The 16,580-nt window shown below is 37.7% G+C and overlaps 1 protein-coding gene across 1 annotated transcript in view; it reads left to right on the top strand.

The window, feature by feature from the left end:
• The window catches only part of Dhx40 (DEAH (Asp-Glu-Ala-His) box polypeptide 40), a 43,318-nt gene that overhangs the window by 9,341 nt on the left and 17,397 nt on the right, over positions 1–16,580 (top strand). Inside the window, exons 8-12 of the mRNA XM_005393985.2 lie at positions 6,465–6,564; positions 8,200–8,286; positions 8,416–8,598; positions 14,840–14,920; positions 15,550–15,707. Of these exons, the coding sequence (XP_005394042.1) occupies positions 6,465–6,564; positions 8,200–8,286; positions 8,416–8,598; positions 14,840–14,920; positions 15,550–15,707 (609 nt within the window). The remainder of the gene's footprint in view (positions 1–6,464; positions 6,565–8,199; positions 8,287–8,415; positions 8,599–14,839; positions 14,921–15,549; positions 15,708–16,580) is intronic.

The raw sequence follows: 16,580 nt of genomic DNA, 5'->3' as shown, positions 1-16,580 counted from the left end.
TCTCTGGCCCTGTTTTAGCTTTTTGTATCTCATAGGAATTGTTAGGATTGTTATTGGATATTTAAGGTTCTTGCCGGATGTGGTGGTATATGCCTGTAAGCCCAGCACTCAGGAGGCTGAGGCAGGAGGATTTCTGTGAGTTCCAGGCCAGCCAGCACTATATAGTGAGACCCCGTCTCAAACCCCACCCCCCATAGATTCTTGTTTTCTGGAAATTTGTTCTGCGGACTCATAATTCCCTTTGTAACTAATAAATTCTAAACTCATGAATGTTGCTTCATTATTAACTGTTAGTTGAATAAGTATATATATTTTTCTATTAATTTCATTTTTCTTACTGCCACATTGAAAGTAATACTCTGAAAACAAATGAAAATAATGCTCTGTGTCTGCTATTGCCTCTTTTGCCTTCTTGACTTCTGATTTTTATAACGTTAAAGGTTATTAGTGATCTCCTCTTTCTCAAATTGTGTGGCTTTTCCTTTTTTTTTTGTGAAAGGAATCATAAAATCCTCTTGAAATGCTGTCCTCAGGGATAATAATTAAATTATCTGATTCTCCTGCCCACTCTTTTCTGAAGCCATGGCAGGCCCCTCTTCTTTTCCCCAGCTTCATTCCCTCTGAAATGTGACTATTTCATCTTATCTTGATTTTTCCTAGTCTCTGTTTTGGAGAGTTTGGTTTCTGGGACTCACTTGTCACTTCTGAAAATGATTCCTGAGATCTGTCTCTAATTCTGTGTCACCTCTGTGCTCTAAACCTCCTGGACCCTGAAAGTTTTGTGTCATATCACCCCAGATCATTCAGTCCGAGCAAGTGGTAACTCCAATAGGTGTTATTTTACCTCTGTTTTGTTCAGATCATTTCTTATTTTTTCATCTGTTGCTAGACTTGGGATATTGTTCACGTGACCTGCTATCTCTGTTTCCCTAATTTAATGTACTGTCCTACCCATAGTGAGAAACATAAGCTTCCAAAAGCATAGCAGTGATGTTGTCAGTCTTCTGTTGGGTACCTTCTGCCATTCCCTCTGGCCATCTGGATTAAAATGGCAACCTATTAATCTGGCATTCATTGTCCTTCCAGCATGACTACAACCTGCTTTCAGCCTTATTCCCATTGTGTGTAATCTTCTTTGTTGGCCTATATGTAAAATTGGTAAAGATGTGTGACTGGATGTGGGTAGAGCTGGTACAGTTCTGTTAATTTTAGTTTCCCTTCTGATTTCAAAAGGTGAGCTACTGGTGATCCATTGTGAGTATAATAATAATGATTGTAGCAGTTTAAAACAGCACAGAGGAGCAATCAAAGGGAGCTCAGGAGCAGTACTGAGTAACGGGTGAGGTGGGGTTGGATGAAGTAGGGAGAGAGTGGCAGCCTTTCTTTTATAGCCTGGTTAGTACAGCACAGCATTTATTTTTCTATTGTTGGGGTGATGAAGAGAGACACTTTTATAACGCTATTTTTATTATTCCTTATTATGCCTATGGGACATAAAACTTGCATTTGAGAGTGAGGCAAGGGAAGAAGAAGGGTTTCTTGCTTGTTGCCTAGAGAGTCAACAATGACCCACAGCTGGGCTTACTGAGTAGGTATAACTTAGGATGTGGATATTTTATATTTGCTTTTTTCTTAGGCTAGCTGTATGAATGGCTCCCTGTAGTAGAGAAACATGTTGCCTGGTCTGGTGGTATGCACTATAATCTCAGCAGCCCAGAGGCTGAGGCAGGAGGATTGTCAAGAGTTGAAGGCCAGCCTGGGCTATAGAGGGTGTTCAAGGCCAGCTTAAACTGCATAGCGAGACTCTGTCTCAAAAAGACAAAGATAGAAAGTTTAAATGCTGTAGAAAATTACAAAAAATTTCCCACTGTGCAGAATTAACACTGTCTCAGCAGATTTGCTCCAGTTGTCCTGAAGAAAAATTACCTAGTTGAGAAAAAAATGATGCTATTTCATTATAAACAATTCAATGAGTATAGAAAATTACAAAGGTAAAAGTAAAAAAGTTTCCTAAAGTTGTTCCACCCAGGAATCACTATCTTTAATACAGTAAAAACATTATTCATATGAGTGTGTGTATGTGGACATACAGAGTGAAAAGTAGGTAGAGAAGTTGCTAGTGGCTTTTGAAAGATAAAGTCTTCCCTCTTTTACTCTACTTTTGATTTTTGTCAATTTTATGGTGTTCATGTATATGCAGTGGTCGCCATCAGTCTTTTTTTCTTTTTTTGTGTGTTTTTGAGACAGGATCTCACTATGAACCTCAGGCTGGTCTTGAACTCACTGTGTAGCCCAGGCTGGTCTTGAACTCACAACTCTCCTGCCTCAGCCTCCCAAGTGCTGGCATTACAGGCATGTGCCACCACATGTGTCTGGCTAATCACTATCAGTCTTTATTATTATGGCTTTCTTATTCCTCAGTTAATTTTAGATCAGATGAATTTTCTTAACTTTTTTTTTATGTAGTAGGGCTCATGAGTGTTATACTTTTTATCCTTTCTTTTAAAAAAATTTCTTATATGTTTGAAAATGGGGCCTTTACCTTTATGGACTTAAACTGCATCTCAGCCGGGTTTTATGTTCTTGAGTCGCTCTTTTTCTTCGAATTGGGTAGACATTGTCCAGTTGTCTCCTGGGATTGAATGCTGCCATAGACAAGTCTGAAGCCAGCCAGATTTTGCCCCTCCTTAAATGGTTGGGTTTTTTTCTGTTTAATTGCCTAAAAATTTCTGGTTTTAAAATCCTTAAAGTCCAGTAGTTTTAATTAGGATGTTTTTGGTGTGAGTGCTTTATATTAAACATTTCTAGAGTCTGATGTGCTTATTTTTATTTTTATTGTATTTTATTCTATTTTGTCTTTTTGAGAGAGGGTCTTCTATGCAGTTCAGGCTGGCCTTGAACTCACTTTGTATGCCAAGGAGTGTGCCACCATGCCTGGCTTGATGTACTTATTTTTAAAAATAAACCTTACTGGGATATAATTTACAAGTAAAGTGATTATTTTAATTATGCAGTTTCTGGAGTTTTTACAGGGTATATATTACCTGTATAACCGTCAGCACTGCAGACCTGATGGGGAGCATTTCTGCTGTGCTCGTTTTATCTGCAAATTCAGTTCTTTGTTTCAAGGAAAGTTCCTTGTGTTGTATCTTTGAATGTAGTGATGTCCCATTTGTTTTTCTGTTTCAGGGACACTAATTATTCTTATGTTACAGAATCTCTTGTCTTCCATATTTTTAAATTTTCTTTTAATTCCTTTGTCTTTTTCAAGTGTATATACTTATCTCAACCCTTTATGTCAGGAGCGGTGTTAGTGACAGTTCTCCCGGCACGTTTGCCTAGCCCAAATGGCTTCTGGGGTGGGCAGAGTTGAGCTGATCCAGGTTCTGCCTCTTTGTTCTTCTCCACATTCATATTTATTTTGTCTTTTTGATAGGTTTTGAAGTTTATTGCTTCAAGTTATATTCCTTTTCTTTACATATCACATATACCCATACAAATACATTTGTGCTTTGCACTTTTTTGGGTGGTATTTGTCACAAGAAATTCTATGAGGAGGTGGAGTTGTCCATACTGTTTATCATAAGCGGTGCACCTCTCTTAGGAGCTTTACTCTGTTGAGGGTGTTGAATGGTCTTCCTTTAACACGTTTATTTCTTGATATACTTTGGCACATCTTTCTGCCTCGATATCAGTTTTTTCCCTCTTCAATAGCATCCAGGTGCTGAGGTGCTGGGGTAGCTGGGGAAGGTGTTTCAGAATCTTTCATGGGTAGGGAAATGGAATGGAGGTAAGGAGGAGAACTTCTGTCTCTTTAGGAGAGCAATCAGCTTCACCCCTCACTCCTGGAGAGTGAGAGCTCGCTGTAGGAGCATAAGTAACACTTTTCCAACCGTTTATAAACAAACACAAAAGTGGCGCATATTTGTAACTGGAAATATGGAGGTAAAGTGGGTGGATGGTGGAACAGACACAAGTCTTGTCAAGACCACAGTTTCAGAACTTTTTAATTGATTATGTTGAAGAAAATGGTATCTGTATAAGGAATTTTGCTTGAACTGAAGCTATAAAAAAAATTAGAGACCTTTAGAAATGTATTCACTGAGCCAGGTATGGTGGTGCATGCCTGTAATCCCAGCACTCAGGAGGCTGAGGCAGGAAAATCTCTGTGAGTTCAAGGCCAGCTTGGGCTATGTAGAGTTCCAGACCAGCCTCAACTATGTAGTGAGACCCTGTCTCAAACAAACAAACAGACAAACAAATAAATGGGCTCATTGAAAAAGAGACTTGATTATGGATAAATGTGTGCAGAAAAGATATCTTTTTTTTTTTTGTCTTTTTGAAACAGGGCCTCCCTATGCACTTCAGGCTGGCCTTGAGCTCACTTTGTAGCCCAGGCTGACCTTGAACTCACAACAATCTTCTTCCCTCAGCCTCCTGAGTACTGGGACTACAGGTGTGTGCCACTATACCACACATGTCTTTTCTGCTTTTTAAAGATGGGATCTTAGGTTGCCTAGGCTCTCCTTGAACTCTTGGGCTCAAGAGATCCTCCTGCCTCAGCATCCTAAGTAGATGGGACTATAGGCGTCTATCACTGAGCCCTGCCAGTTACCTGAAGTCAATTTTTGAGCACTTTCTAACTTGAGAAGTTAATTTTGGAAAGATGTGGAGGAATAGCAACACTACATAACATTACATAAATTTGCCAGTCAGTATATAAACCACTTGCCCTCGCTAGGCTTTAGTTTTCTCATCTAAAAAATGAGGTGGTTTGCCTAATTTTATGATTTTAAAATCATGCTTGCCTGTGCCACTTTTCTTCTTTGCAGTAGATCAACTCTGCTTTATTTATTGTGACTACATGCTTTTTACAATATTTTATTTGGAAACAATTTTTTACTTCTTTTTAGTATTTTCTTGGCTGCTAATTTTCTGAAAATCAAATGGTAGGCATTTAAAAAACATTTATATATGAAGTATATTGCTGTACCACTTTATGATGTGTAATAGTAAACATAAAGTAAAATATTTAAAAGGATAGTATGAAAAATATAAATACTAAGAATTTATTTTCGTAGCCCAGTAGTTTTGCTTGTGTCCTTTCTGAAATGATTATTCCTCAGTTTTGGATATGATTGACATAGATGATCTATCTATCTCCCTTGCTTTGAAGTTTCTTGATATTTTCCTTTATCCCAGCTTAGCCACCCATTCAGATACTTACATTGTAGAATTTGTCATCACCATCATTTCTGAAATCTCAGTTTTAAGCATCTGCTGTCTGATGTTTTCTTTTCTTTTTTTTTTTTTTTCCTTTTTGAGACAGGGTCTCGCTATGCAGTTCAGGCTGGCCTTGAGCTCACTTTTTAGCCCAGGCTGGCCTCGAACTCGCAATGATTTTCCTGCCTCAGCCTCCTGAGTGCTGGGATTAGAGGCGTGTGCCACTTCTGACGTTTTCTTATCTACAAACTCACTCTGTTGTTCCTAATTCAACAATTTTCAGAACACATTTAGACTTGTCCTTCACCAACTTCCACTTACCTCCTTTCCTCCGTGTTGTAATTTCTTGTCCACATTCTTAACTCTCTTGCCCTGTTTTCTGATTAATCTAGTAGGGGCAAGTCTGTCCCAATTTGTCTTTCTCATTTCATAGTCATGCTTTTTAAGGCCTGGGTAATGCTAGGAACCTAGATCTACCCTCTTGTCTACTGTCATGACAGTTTCATCCTTTTTTTTCTTTAGGCTGACTTTCTCTCCTCCCTGTACATTAGTTACTTCCCCATGGTTAACAAATTCATTTTTCCTTTTTCCAATGTCCTAGCTTAATCAAATTTGACATCTCTTGAATCTTATTCTGAATTCACCAGAATTAGATTGGTATAGTTTGAGGAAAATGTTTATTAATTTGTAAGCTATGGCCAGAGGAATGAGGTGCCATACTAGAGGGATTGCTGCTGGCCTTTAAGTTCTAGTAGTAGAAATGAGTATGGTGTTAAGTCTTTCCAGAGATACTATTAGTTAGGCAGATACTCCCCAAGTAAAAACTCTTTAGCTAATTAGTCTCTCAAGCAGAGAAAAGTCCTCAGTCTAGAGTCCATAGCTAGGCTCCGGGAAATCTTTGAATACCCTAAAGTTGTCTGAAATTTTTTTTGTGTGTGCCATATATCTTTTAATGGAGAGGAAGTCACTAGTTTTATGAATAGTCTCACATAGAGCTATGATCTAAAATAAAGAACTCTGTTGTAGGGATTATTTTAGTAATATGACCTCTGATTCTTTGGATTTAGAAATCATAAAGTGAAAGGTAAAGAAAAAAATAACTTTTGCTTTTGTTTTGTATTCAAGGTTATCAAAAAGAGGTGAAGAAAACATAGTTTTAATGAAAAGAAATGAGTTCTTTAAAACTTGAGTTTGACATATATATGTTGTAAATTGTTGTCTTCTTTTCACGTATATTTTAGATCAACAGAGGAGAATATTTTTGCCCCCTCCACCTGGAATTAGAAAATGTGTCATATCCACCAATATTTCTGCAACATCTTTGACAATAGATGGGATCAGGTACAACTTTTGAAAGTTTTAAAATCAAAGAAGTCAATTAGCTAATTATAGAACGTTACTGAATTTGTTTCTCACTCACTCCCTTGTTACTTGCTTTTTAGTGCTCTTAACTTGACTTACAAGAGTCACATTCTTTGTGACTCTTGATTACTTTGAACTTGAAGTAGAGTAGAAGGTGCCCACTGCATTCCTGTTTACTTTTTTTAACTACTTGGCAATTTGAACCTTTCTCTCCAAATTTAAGGTTTTCTGTAATGCTTCGAGGATTTCAGCCAGCTCAATTTTTGTATGCTATTATTGGTAGCATATCTGATGCTTCCTTCTACTTGCAGCCCCACTTGGTAATTTTGTTCATCTACTGTTTACGTGGAGGTATTATCTCTCGCTTTTTACCTTCTTGGGAATTCAGCTGTGATACAGGCCCCCTATATTTTTGGTTGTAAGCAGTGATGCCATCAAATGTTTCAATACAGTTACCAGACTAATGTTTGGATGTTTTGAGTGTGGACTGATAACTAATGTGAGATGCTTTCTGACTGGTAAACCACAACCCTTTCTGGTACTTTTTTTTTAAACCCAATTTATTTTTGTTTTATGTCCTCAGCTCAATCTGACTGCCATAGGAAGGTTGGACTCGAATCCTAAGGGTTCTACGTATTTTGGGTAGAAATGATTATTTAGACTGGAGAAGTCTGATATCTTCTACCTCTTGACTTAAAACATAATGGTTTCCCTGAAGGGATTGTGAGAACAGCTGTCTGGAGTAAATCAACCACAGTAGTTGTCTGTTTATAGCACAGGCAAAAGGCAGAGACAACATGGTTCAGAATGTATCTTCAATGAATGATACTGCTGTTCCTAACTTAGTGTTTTAACCTTACTTAGTCTCCATCTCATTGGTTTAAAATAGTATATTAAAGGCTGCTTCAAATTAGATTTTTAACCTATTAATGTTTAGAGCTGACTTTGATGTGTTTTTTTATTAACGCAAAGTTAAATTGATTTAAAAGCAATTCAGTGGTACTTAGTACATTTACGGTATAGTGTAATCATTAACTTTAGTTCTAAAATTTCATGACCCCTACATAAAATCCCATACCCATTAGGCAAGTAGTTTATAGTCCCCTCCCAACCCTAGCCCCTGGCAACCACCAGTCTACTTTTGTTTCCATGAATTGCCTATTCTGAATATTTCATATAAATGAAATTATACAATATGTGGCCATTTGTGGCTGATTTCTTTCACTTGCATAATGTTTTGCAGATATATCCATTTTGTAGCATGTATCATTCTATTTTATACTCAAATAATACTCCATTGTATGTGTATCCTAATTTGTCATCCACTTGAGCACTTGTTTGTTATTTTGGTTGTAAATATAGGAATAAAATTGCTGGGTCATATGGTTATTCTGTGTTTAACTTTTTGAAGAACTGCCAAACTGTTGTTCTGTATGGGCTGAACATTTTATGTTTCCAGTAGAAATACATTAGGGTTCCAGTTACTGGACTTTCAAGTTTCACGTTAACCTGAAAAGTAGTATGTAGTAGTTAATTTGTCAAGAAAGGAAGTGTTAACAATTAACAAGTTTTCCTTTATTTTCTAGAAACCTAACTTGCTTTCATTCTCCTTAGATACGTGGTGGATGGGGGCTTTGTGAAGCAGTTAAATCACAACCCCAGATTAGGGCTGGACATCCTGGAGGTGGTTCCAATTTCAAAGTAAGTCTCTCAAATCTTTTTGTTAACACAGCTGTCGATAAGATAATTTCTGTTTGATTTGGGAATAGGAAGTAAATTACTTGGGAAAGCCATAAAACATTTTTGGAACTGTGTTTTTCTTTTTTGTAGGAGTGAGGCTTTACAGCGAAGTGGCCGAGCTGGTAGGACTTCCTCAGGAAAGTGCTTTCGGATCTATAGTAAAGATTTTTGGAACCAGTGTATGCCTGATCATGTGATCCCTGAGATTAAGAGAACTAGTTTGACATCTGTAGTTCTGACCTTAAAGTGCCTTGCTATCCACGATGTCATAAGGTATGTGGGCAACTTGAAAAAAAGACAGATTTGCTAGAGTGAAGCAGGTTATTCCTCAAAAGTTGTTTTGTAATATGTGACTCATCGGTTCCTAGGAATTCAGGCTAACTGATTTTCAAGGTTGATTTTCATGTTGGTTGCTTCCCTTTCGTCCTCTCCTCCTCCCTCAGTCCTGGGAATCAAACCCAAGCCCTGTACATAACAGGCAAGGGCCTACCACTGAGCTATATCCTGACATTCCCACTCCCTTTAAGTTTATTTTGAGCAGAGGTCTTGCCAAGTTGCCTAGGCTTGCTGAGACTTGTGATACTCCTTGCTCATTTTTCTGAGTAGCTGGAATTACAGGTGTGTGCCACTGTGCCTGGCTCATGTTGGGTGTATTTCAGCTAAACCAAAATAAGGTTATTTCACTTAACATAGAATTCACCATTTTAGCCATTTTGAAGTATACAGTTCCAGCTGAACGTGATGGTATATGCCTGTATTCCTAGCACTTGGGGACGATGAGGCAGGAGATTGTGAGGTTGAGGCCAACCTGGTCTAAATAGTGAGTTCAAGGCCAGGCATGGTAGTGTATGCCGGAATCCCGGCACTGTGGGAGGCTGAGGAAGGAAGATTGCAAGTTTGAGCCTGGCCTGGCAATTTGGTGATTTGGCGAGGTCCTCTGTCAAGATAAAAAATAAAAAGAGCTTGGAGTGTAGCTCAGGGCAAGGGCCCTGGATTCAGTCCCCAGTACCAAGAAAACCCCAAAACAAACAAAAAAACCCCACAATTTGCCTGGTTTTTAGTAGACTCACAGTGTTACCCAGTTCTTAGTACTATAATTTCAGAACATATCCATCACCCCCGAAACTGCTGTAATTTAAGAGTATAGGAACCCAGAAGTAAGTGGTGTTATAATACTACTTGGCTTCAAAATTTATAAAATTTTGATAACAAGGGGTTTTCAAAAGATACAGTAAAAAAAAAATCAAAAGATACAGTAAATGTTTAAATTACCAAAAAATTTATTACAGTAAAAGATATTGCTGATAATGATGTAACAAGTATGTTTGGAGTGAAGAGGGGGTGTTTGAGTGTTTTGAGGGGAGTTAATGGCAGTGTGTCTTTTTCTGTAACTTTCTTGATATCAGTTCTCACAGTATTTTATGATCCTCTGTTGATCAAATGTTTATTGCAATTTCTGTCAGATAAAAATATTTCTGTGTGCCCTTGTCTACCTTCTTCTCCATATCTGCCACTGTTTGACTTCTGGTTTTTCACCAGAGTTAAAATGATAATGAAAGGTAAACATTTTTAATTGATTGAGATATCAAGACAGCCAAGGCAGTGGAACTAGAGACACTCACAAGAGTTCTTCCAGAACTGCTTCAGAAAGTGGCAAGAAGGGTGGGATAAGTGTGTTCTAAGTTACGGGGAGGACTTTGAAAGGGATTAATGGCAATGTATCTTTTACTGTAATAAGTTTTTTAAAAAATTTAAACATTCATCATATGTTTTGATTACACCATGTATTTTTACACTATAGTAAATACTTTCATTGATTTATTCGTTTAACCTTGACTTCTTAGAGGGTTATGCAGATGTTGATTTGGATCTCTCAGTGAACCACTGTTGATTTGTAATGAAAGCCATATAGTCACTGCCATATAGTAACAATTCCAGTCAGGAAGTGTTTTTTTATAGCTTCTTCTGTATGGCCAGCATTATACTACATATTATGTCAGATAAAGTAATAATACTCTACTAGTTTTTTGTGTTCACAAAGTTTTTAGCGGAGAAATAAAGTTCAGGCACATGAAGAATAGAACAACTGTCAAATCAGTCAGATGTTAAAGGCTAGAACGCATTGCCATAGGACAGAACGTTGTAGGGGCTTGAAATTTCATATGGTAGAGGAAGTAATGAAGGAAGGTTCTATCTTGTTCTTTACTGTGAGCTTAATTGACTGGGAATGTAAAAGTGTCAGGAACCTTGAGAGAAGCGGACCATGCATTCTTTAAATTCATAATGAGATGGAAAGTGATTACTAGGTGTATCTAAATATATATTATGTACTTTTGGAAAACCAATTTTAAAATTGTTGGGATAGTTATCTTAATACTAGAGTTTAAGAATAAGAATGTTTATTCTAGAAGAGGAAAGCATCTAATAAATGAAATTTAACTGTAACTGTGATACCAAAACAAAAACAATGAGAAGGAAGGAAAGAACCCTTGAAAGAAATCCTGATGGGCCTGGGGGTTTAGCTCAGCAGCACAGCGCCTGCCTGACAAGCGTGAGGTTGTGAGTTTGATTCCCAGTACCGGAAAAACAAAACAAAACAAACAAACAAAAGATGTCTTGAAAGAAATCCCAACGGTTAAACACAAAGCTTTCAGGTGAAGCCACTTTAAAATAATGTCAAAGTGGGCATTGTAGCACGTGCCTGTAAATCTCAGCACTTTGGGAGGCTGAGGCAGGAGGATTGCAAGTTCAAAATCAGCCAGGTCAACTTAGTGAGACCCTGTCTCAAAACAAAAAATACAAAAGGGATGTAACTCAGTGTTAAACCCTGAGTTCGATCCCCTGTAAGAAAAAAAAGTCTTTAAAGAATTATTTTTTTTTATTTAAGAAGACATGCAAATTTTTGAAACAAGTGCACAATAAGTTTGATATTAATTCTTAGAGTATTCACAGAGGGTAGCAGGGCAGCATGTAGCCAAGAATGAATACTGTATATATTTGAAAACTAAGAATTAATAGAGATTCATTGATTTTCATTACCTAACGCCATCTGCATTGGGTTGTTTTTCCATTTCAGATCTTAAGACTTAGAATGTACTAAAGTCACTAAAATGCTGGAGATGGAGGCAAAAACTTCCGTCCTCCCTCTTTAGAGGTGCTATAAAGAATGAGGAGGGGTAGTCCCAATATTTGAGATAGATGGTATAGTAGTCATAGGTGGCAGAAAAAAACTCGGCAGTTTTGAATTATTTTGTTTTCATTTTCTCTATCAAGAAGAGTGATTTTGGCTGGAGGTGTAGCCCAGTGGTAGAATGCGTGCTTTGTACGTTGAAAGCCCTGGGTTAGAGCCCTAGCACCAGAAATAAATAAATACTTTAAATTGAAGGATGATTTTTAAACTGAAAAGGCTAGAATAAGTCTGATAAGAAGGAATTGATGACCAAGATAGGTTAGGAAGTAATGAGAGAATACTACCGTAAATCAGTTTTGGGGGGAGATTTCATATATTGCCATGGTCCCAAAAGGACTTGCAGATTTGATGCATTCTTGCCGGCATGTGCCACCAGTGGTACATGTTTGAATGTCCTGTTGGGCACCTTGTACAGCTGGTGGTACAAGTGTACAGGCACGCATGGGACAGTCATGCATATATACCTGTGGTGCAAGCTGCCGGGCAGCGAGACATACTAACCATGGCCCTGCTGTGAATGTGTTAATGTCAGAACCGTTCTGAGTCATCTATTAGAAATTAAATTATGCAGAATAGTTTGCCAGAAAATTGTGCAAAGGCAAGTCATTGAATTTTTTTTTTCATTTCGGAAATAAGGCAGATTTGAGAAACAACTATTCAGTAGGTTTAATACTGATTCCTAGCACATTTTAGCAATGTGAAAAATGGTTTAAGAGAATTTGGTGGTGATTTATAATCGTCTGTGTGAATCAAAACCTTAGAATGATCTCAGCAGGCCAGAACCTTGACAAAACTTAACAAGGCCAAGTCTGTCAGGATATATTGTACATCCATTGTTTTAGATATGTAGTAATTAAACTCATGTGGAAAAGATCTGAAATTATTAGATCACCATAAGCTTTTTTGTTTGTTTGTTTGTTTTGTTTTTCTGCTGGTACCAAGACTTGAACTCACAACCTTGCACTTGCCAGGCAGGCGCTTTGCCGCTGAGCTAAATCCCCAGCCCCCTAGATCACCATTAGCTTAATATGAGCTTGCAGTTATGATTTTTTTTTTTTTTTTTAAATACATGGGGCTGGGGTGTACTTAGTTTTAGAGTACTTGCCTAGCACACAGAAGACTCTGGATTCCTTCTCCAGCCCCACAAATTTTTTTTTTTTAAATCCCATTGGCATAGACTTTGGTTATATTAATAAACTGCAAGATTATAGGGAATTATAGCATTATAGATAGTGAGCATTTGGAGTTTACAGTTGGATATCATCACATTTTATGAGGAGTTGGACAAGACAGTGTTTCTAGGGGCTGGTAATTGGGTATATTGAATCTCTTAGAAACTAAGGAATTTATAAAGAATGCTCAACAGAACTGATAATTACTAAAATCAAGGGAGAAAAATATTTGCAGTTTTACAAATCTGTAAGCACTGATATATAGAAGAGAAAATTGGCTAGCTCAGTATTGTACTAACACAGTTATTGTAATGTGTGATTTGGTCTTGCTGTTTTTGTAAATAAAATTTTGTTTACACAGCCAACACTATTTTCTCTCTCTCTGTCTGTCTCTGCCTGTGTTTCTGTCTCTTTCTTTTTTCCTAACAGTATTGGGGATTGAACACAGGGTCTTTCCACTGAGCTATGTCCCCAGCTCTTCCTCATTTTTTATTTTGAGATAGGTTCTTGCTGAGTTCCCAGGCTGAGCTGGAACTTGTGGTCTTCCTGCCTTAACCTCTCATTCATTTTTGTGTGATGTCTTTCAGTGCAACAGCAGTATTTCATAACTGGGGAAGATGCCATATATGGTCTGGAATCTTAAAGTACTTGACCCTTTATAGAAATTATTTGCTGACTCTTGCTTTTGAAGGTATCAGGGTCTGTTGGTACAGTTGTAGGAAAGCTGACAGAACAGTCTAAGAGATATTTATTTATTTATTTAGAATAGAACTGTCAGTGCTAGAATAGACTTTTGTCCTTATTACACCTTTTTCACAGTGAGAAATTGGACTAGATGACTTTTCATCCCAAGATTTCTAGTAGAGCTGGGTGTGGTAGTGCACACCTGTAGTCCCAGCACTCAGAAGGCTGAGGCAGGAGAATTGCTGAGAGTTGAAGGCCACCCTGGGCTACATAGCGAGTTCATGGCCAGTCTGAATTATATAGTGAGACCCAGTCTCCAAAAACAAAAAATTGCAGATGGAAAAATAAGTCAGTGCAGATGATAATAAGTAGTTACAATTCCTATTTTTAAACTCTGTATATTCATAGTTACATGCTACTCGGCTGTCCTTTGTGAATATTATTATTACATTTTTGGTCTATTTTTTTTTTTAATTAGTACATTTTTGCAGTACATGATGTTAACATTCATCTGGGGGAGTGGGCACCCTTCCCACTCACCTTCCTCCTCTGCTTCTAAATCCCTTCACCCATTTTCATTCTTGTTATTATTGTTCTTAACTCATGTTTATGACATACAATCCATTGAGCTTTCAGGTTTCTGTACAGGGCATATCTTAGTTCTACATAAACCTTCCCCTCTCCCTCTCCCCCTCCTCTCCCCCTCAGTTTCCTGGACTCCTTCACATTTGCAAGATTTTTAGCCCCTTGCCTCCTTCTGTCCATCCTTTATTATTTTCTTTGTTAATTTTCTTGTGTTCATTTGTAGTATCATGGTAATGTAAGAGAATGTCTTTATCTTTAGGAGAGCATGCTGAAGTATTTTACAAGTGAAATGGTGTATTTGTAGCTTGTTTTCAGATAGTTCAGGAGTAAATAGTACACAATTTTATATACACACACACACACAAATATGTTAAAATTAGTTGACTGTACCTCCCCCCCCCGCCTGTTTTTGGTACTTAGGATACAATGCAGGGCCTTGTGTATGCTACGTAAGTGCTTTACCAACCATCCTAATACTTCTCTCTTTTAAAAAAAGTGTTTGAGGTCCTGTTCAACAATCTGTAAGTTTTGACTATTTTCAATTAACTTTTCTCCACTGTTTATAAAAAGCTAACAAGGTGTGTCCTGCGGAGGGGGGTGGGCTGGGCGCTGGGTGTGAAGGGTGACGTAGGGTGAAGGTAAGTGCTGAGAAATGGTGAGAGTGGTCCTTCCAGGGGGAATCAGAAAGCATGTCTTGGATGAGATATGTGTGGTTTAGAAAACATTATTTTCTCTTTTGCTGAATGCTGATCGAGTGTGAAAGGAAAAAAAAGACTAGAGAAACAGGAAAAGTAAAACTTTACAGAAATTGTCATGCAGTCTGTGTAAAGTCCTGCCATGCTCAGGGAGGGGCTCTCATCTTATATCTCATTTAAACACACAGGTTTCCCTATTTGGATCCACCTAACGAGAGACTTATTTTAGAAGCTCTTAAACAACTTTACCAGTGTGATGCTATTGACAGGTAAAAAGTTGAAACAAAAATTTAAAAACAAAACAAAACAAAAAACCAAAACAGGTTGATTTCTCTTTAAACATGTTTAACTACCTTCTTTATCAGTGGAAAATAATTTGATTTGATTCACTGGATTGTTTACTTGGTATCAGAATTTGCCCTCAGTCTTTCTTCATCATAGTTCTGATTTAAACACGGCTATAAAGCCGTTTTTATTTAATATTGTTACTGTTTAACGAGTAATTTCTGAGTACCAGTTCAGTTCCAAGCGTTATGCTGGGTACGTAAACATAACAACAGAGCCAGAGTCTTCGTTCTTACGACTGTGGGGGGGAAGAGTTGATAATTTCATTCCCCTATTTCTTCAAAGACAGCCTCTACAAGTCTGCAGAATGTTTGTATCCACAGTCTTACTGTCTTCTGCCTTATCGTGTAGCTTTTTGGGTGTATTAAGGCATTTGGCAGTAGAAGGTGTGTATCTTTATGTTTCTCTTGTCAGTGAGCGCAGTGTTTTATTTCCTTGAATTGAATTTCTGGAGTGATTTAGGATAATCTAAATATGTGATATATTCTGAATGGTGAAGATGGCATTTATTTCTTCAAGGTGGAAAGAGTTAAGAAGTTTTTCTTTCTAATAGGAGTGGCCATGTGACCAGATTGGGTTTGTCTATGGTGGAGTTTCCTCTCCCTCCACACCTGACGTGTGCAGTAATCAAGGCTGCATCTTTAGATTGTGAAGATCTACTGCTTCCAATAGCAGCAATGTTGTCTGTGGAAAATGTCTTCATTAGACCTGGTAAGAAGTTTACTGATAAATTTTATATAAAAATTTAATTTATAGAATCTTTTCAGGGTGGGGAGATGGATACTGTGGATTCAATTCAGGGCCTTTCTACTGAGCTACATCCCTAGCCGCCCCTGCTTTTTTTTTTTTGGTCTTTTTGAGACAAAGTCTCCCTAGGCAGTTCAGGCTGGCCTTGAGCTCACTTTGTAGCCCTGGCTGGCCTCGAACTCATGATAAGCCTTCTGCCTCAGCCTCCCAAGGGCTGGGAATATGGGCATGTGTACCTGGCTTTTTATTTTTTATTTTGAGACAGGGTTTCCCTAAGTCAATAAATTGTCTAAGCTGGGTTTGAACTTGCAATCCTCCTGCCTCAGCCTCCCAGAGTGCTGGGTTTACAGATATGCATCACTACACCTAGCTTTAATTTACAGGCTCTTTTAGAGTACTTTTAAAGGTTTACAGAAAAATTGAGTAGAAAGTATACTGAAGTTCCCATTTATCCTCTCTAGTTTCCATAGGCACAGTTTCCCCTATACTTTTTTTATTTGTGGAATACTTTTGTTACAATTGATGAGCCAATATTAATAACATTATTAGGATTGTTCATTGTGTTGTATATGTTATAAGCTTTGACAAATGTGTGATGACATCTATCCACCATTAACATATATCTACAACCTTTCATACATAGTAATTTTACTGCCTTAAACATCCACTACATGCCACTTATTCACCCCTACCTCCGTTCCAACAAAACCTTGGCAACTACTAATCTTTTTACTGTCGCTGTAGTTTAACTTTTTCCAGAGTGCCATATATTTGAAATCATATAATATATCACTTTTTTTCAGATTGGCTTATTTTACTTAGCAACATGCATTTACA

The sequence above is a fragment of the Chinchilla lanigera genome, unplaced genomic scaffold (assembly GCF_000276665.1).
Source record: "Chinchilla lanigera isolate Chin_1 unplaced genomic scaffold, ChiLan1.0 scaffold00050, whole genome shotgun sequence".
NCBI classification, from domain to species: Eukaryota; Metazoa; Chordata; class Mammalia; order Rodentia; family Chinchillidae; genus Chinchilla; species Chinchilla lanigera.
The sequence above is the reverse complement of the archived record's forward strand: the minus strand, read 5'-3'. Positions and strand labels throughout refer to the sequence as shown.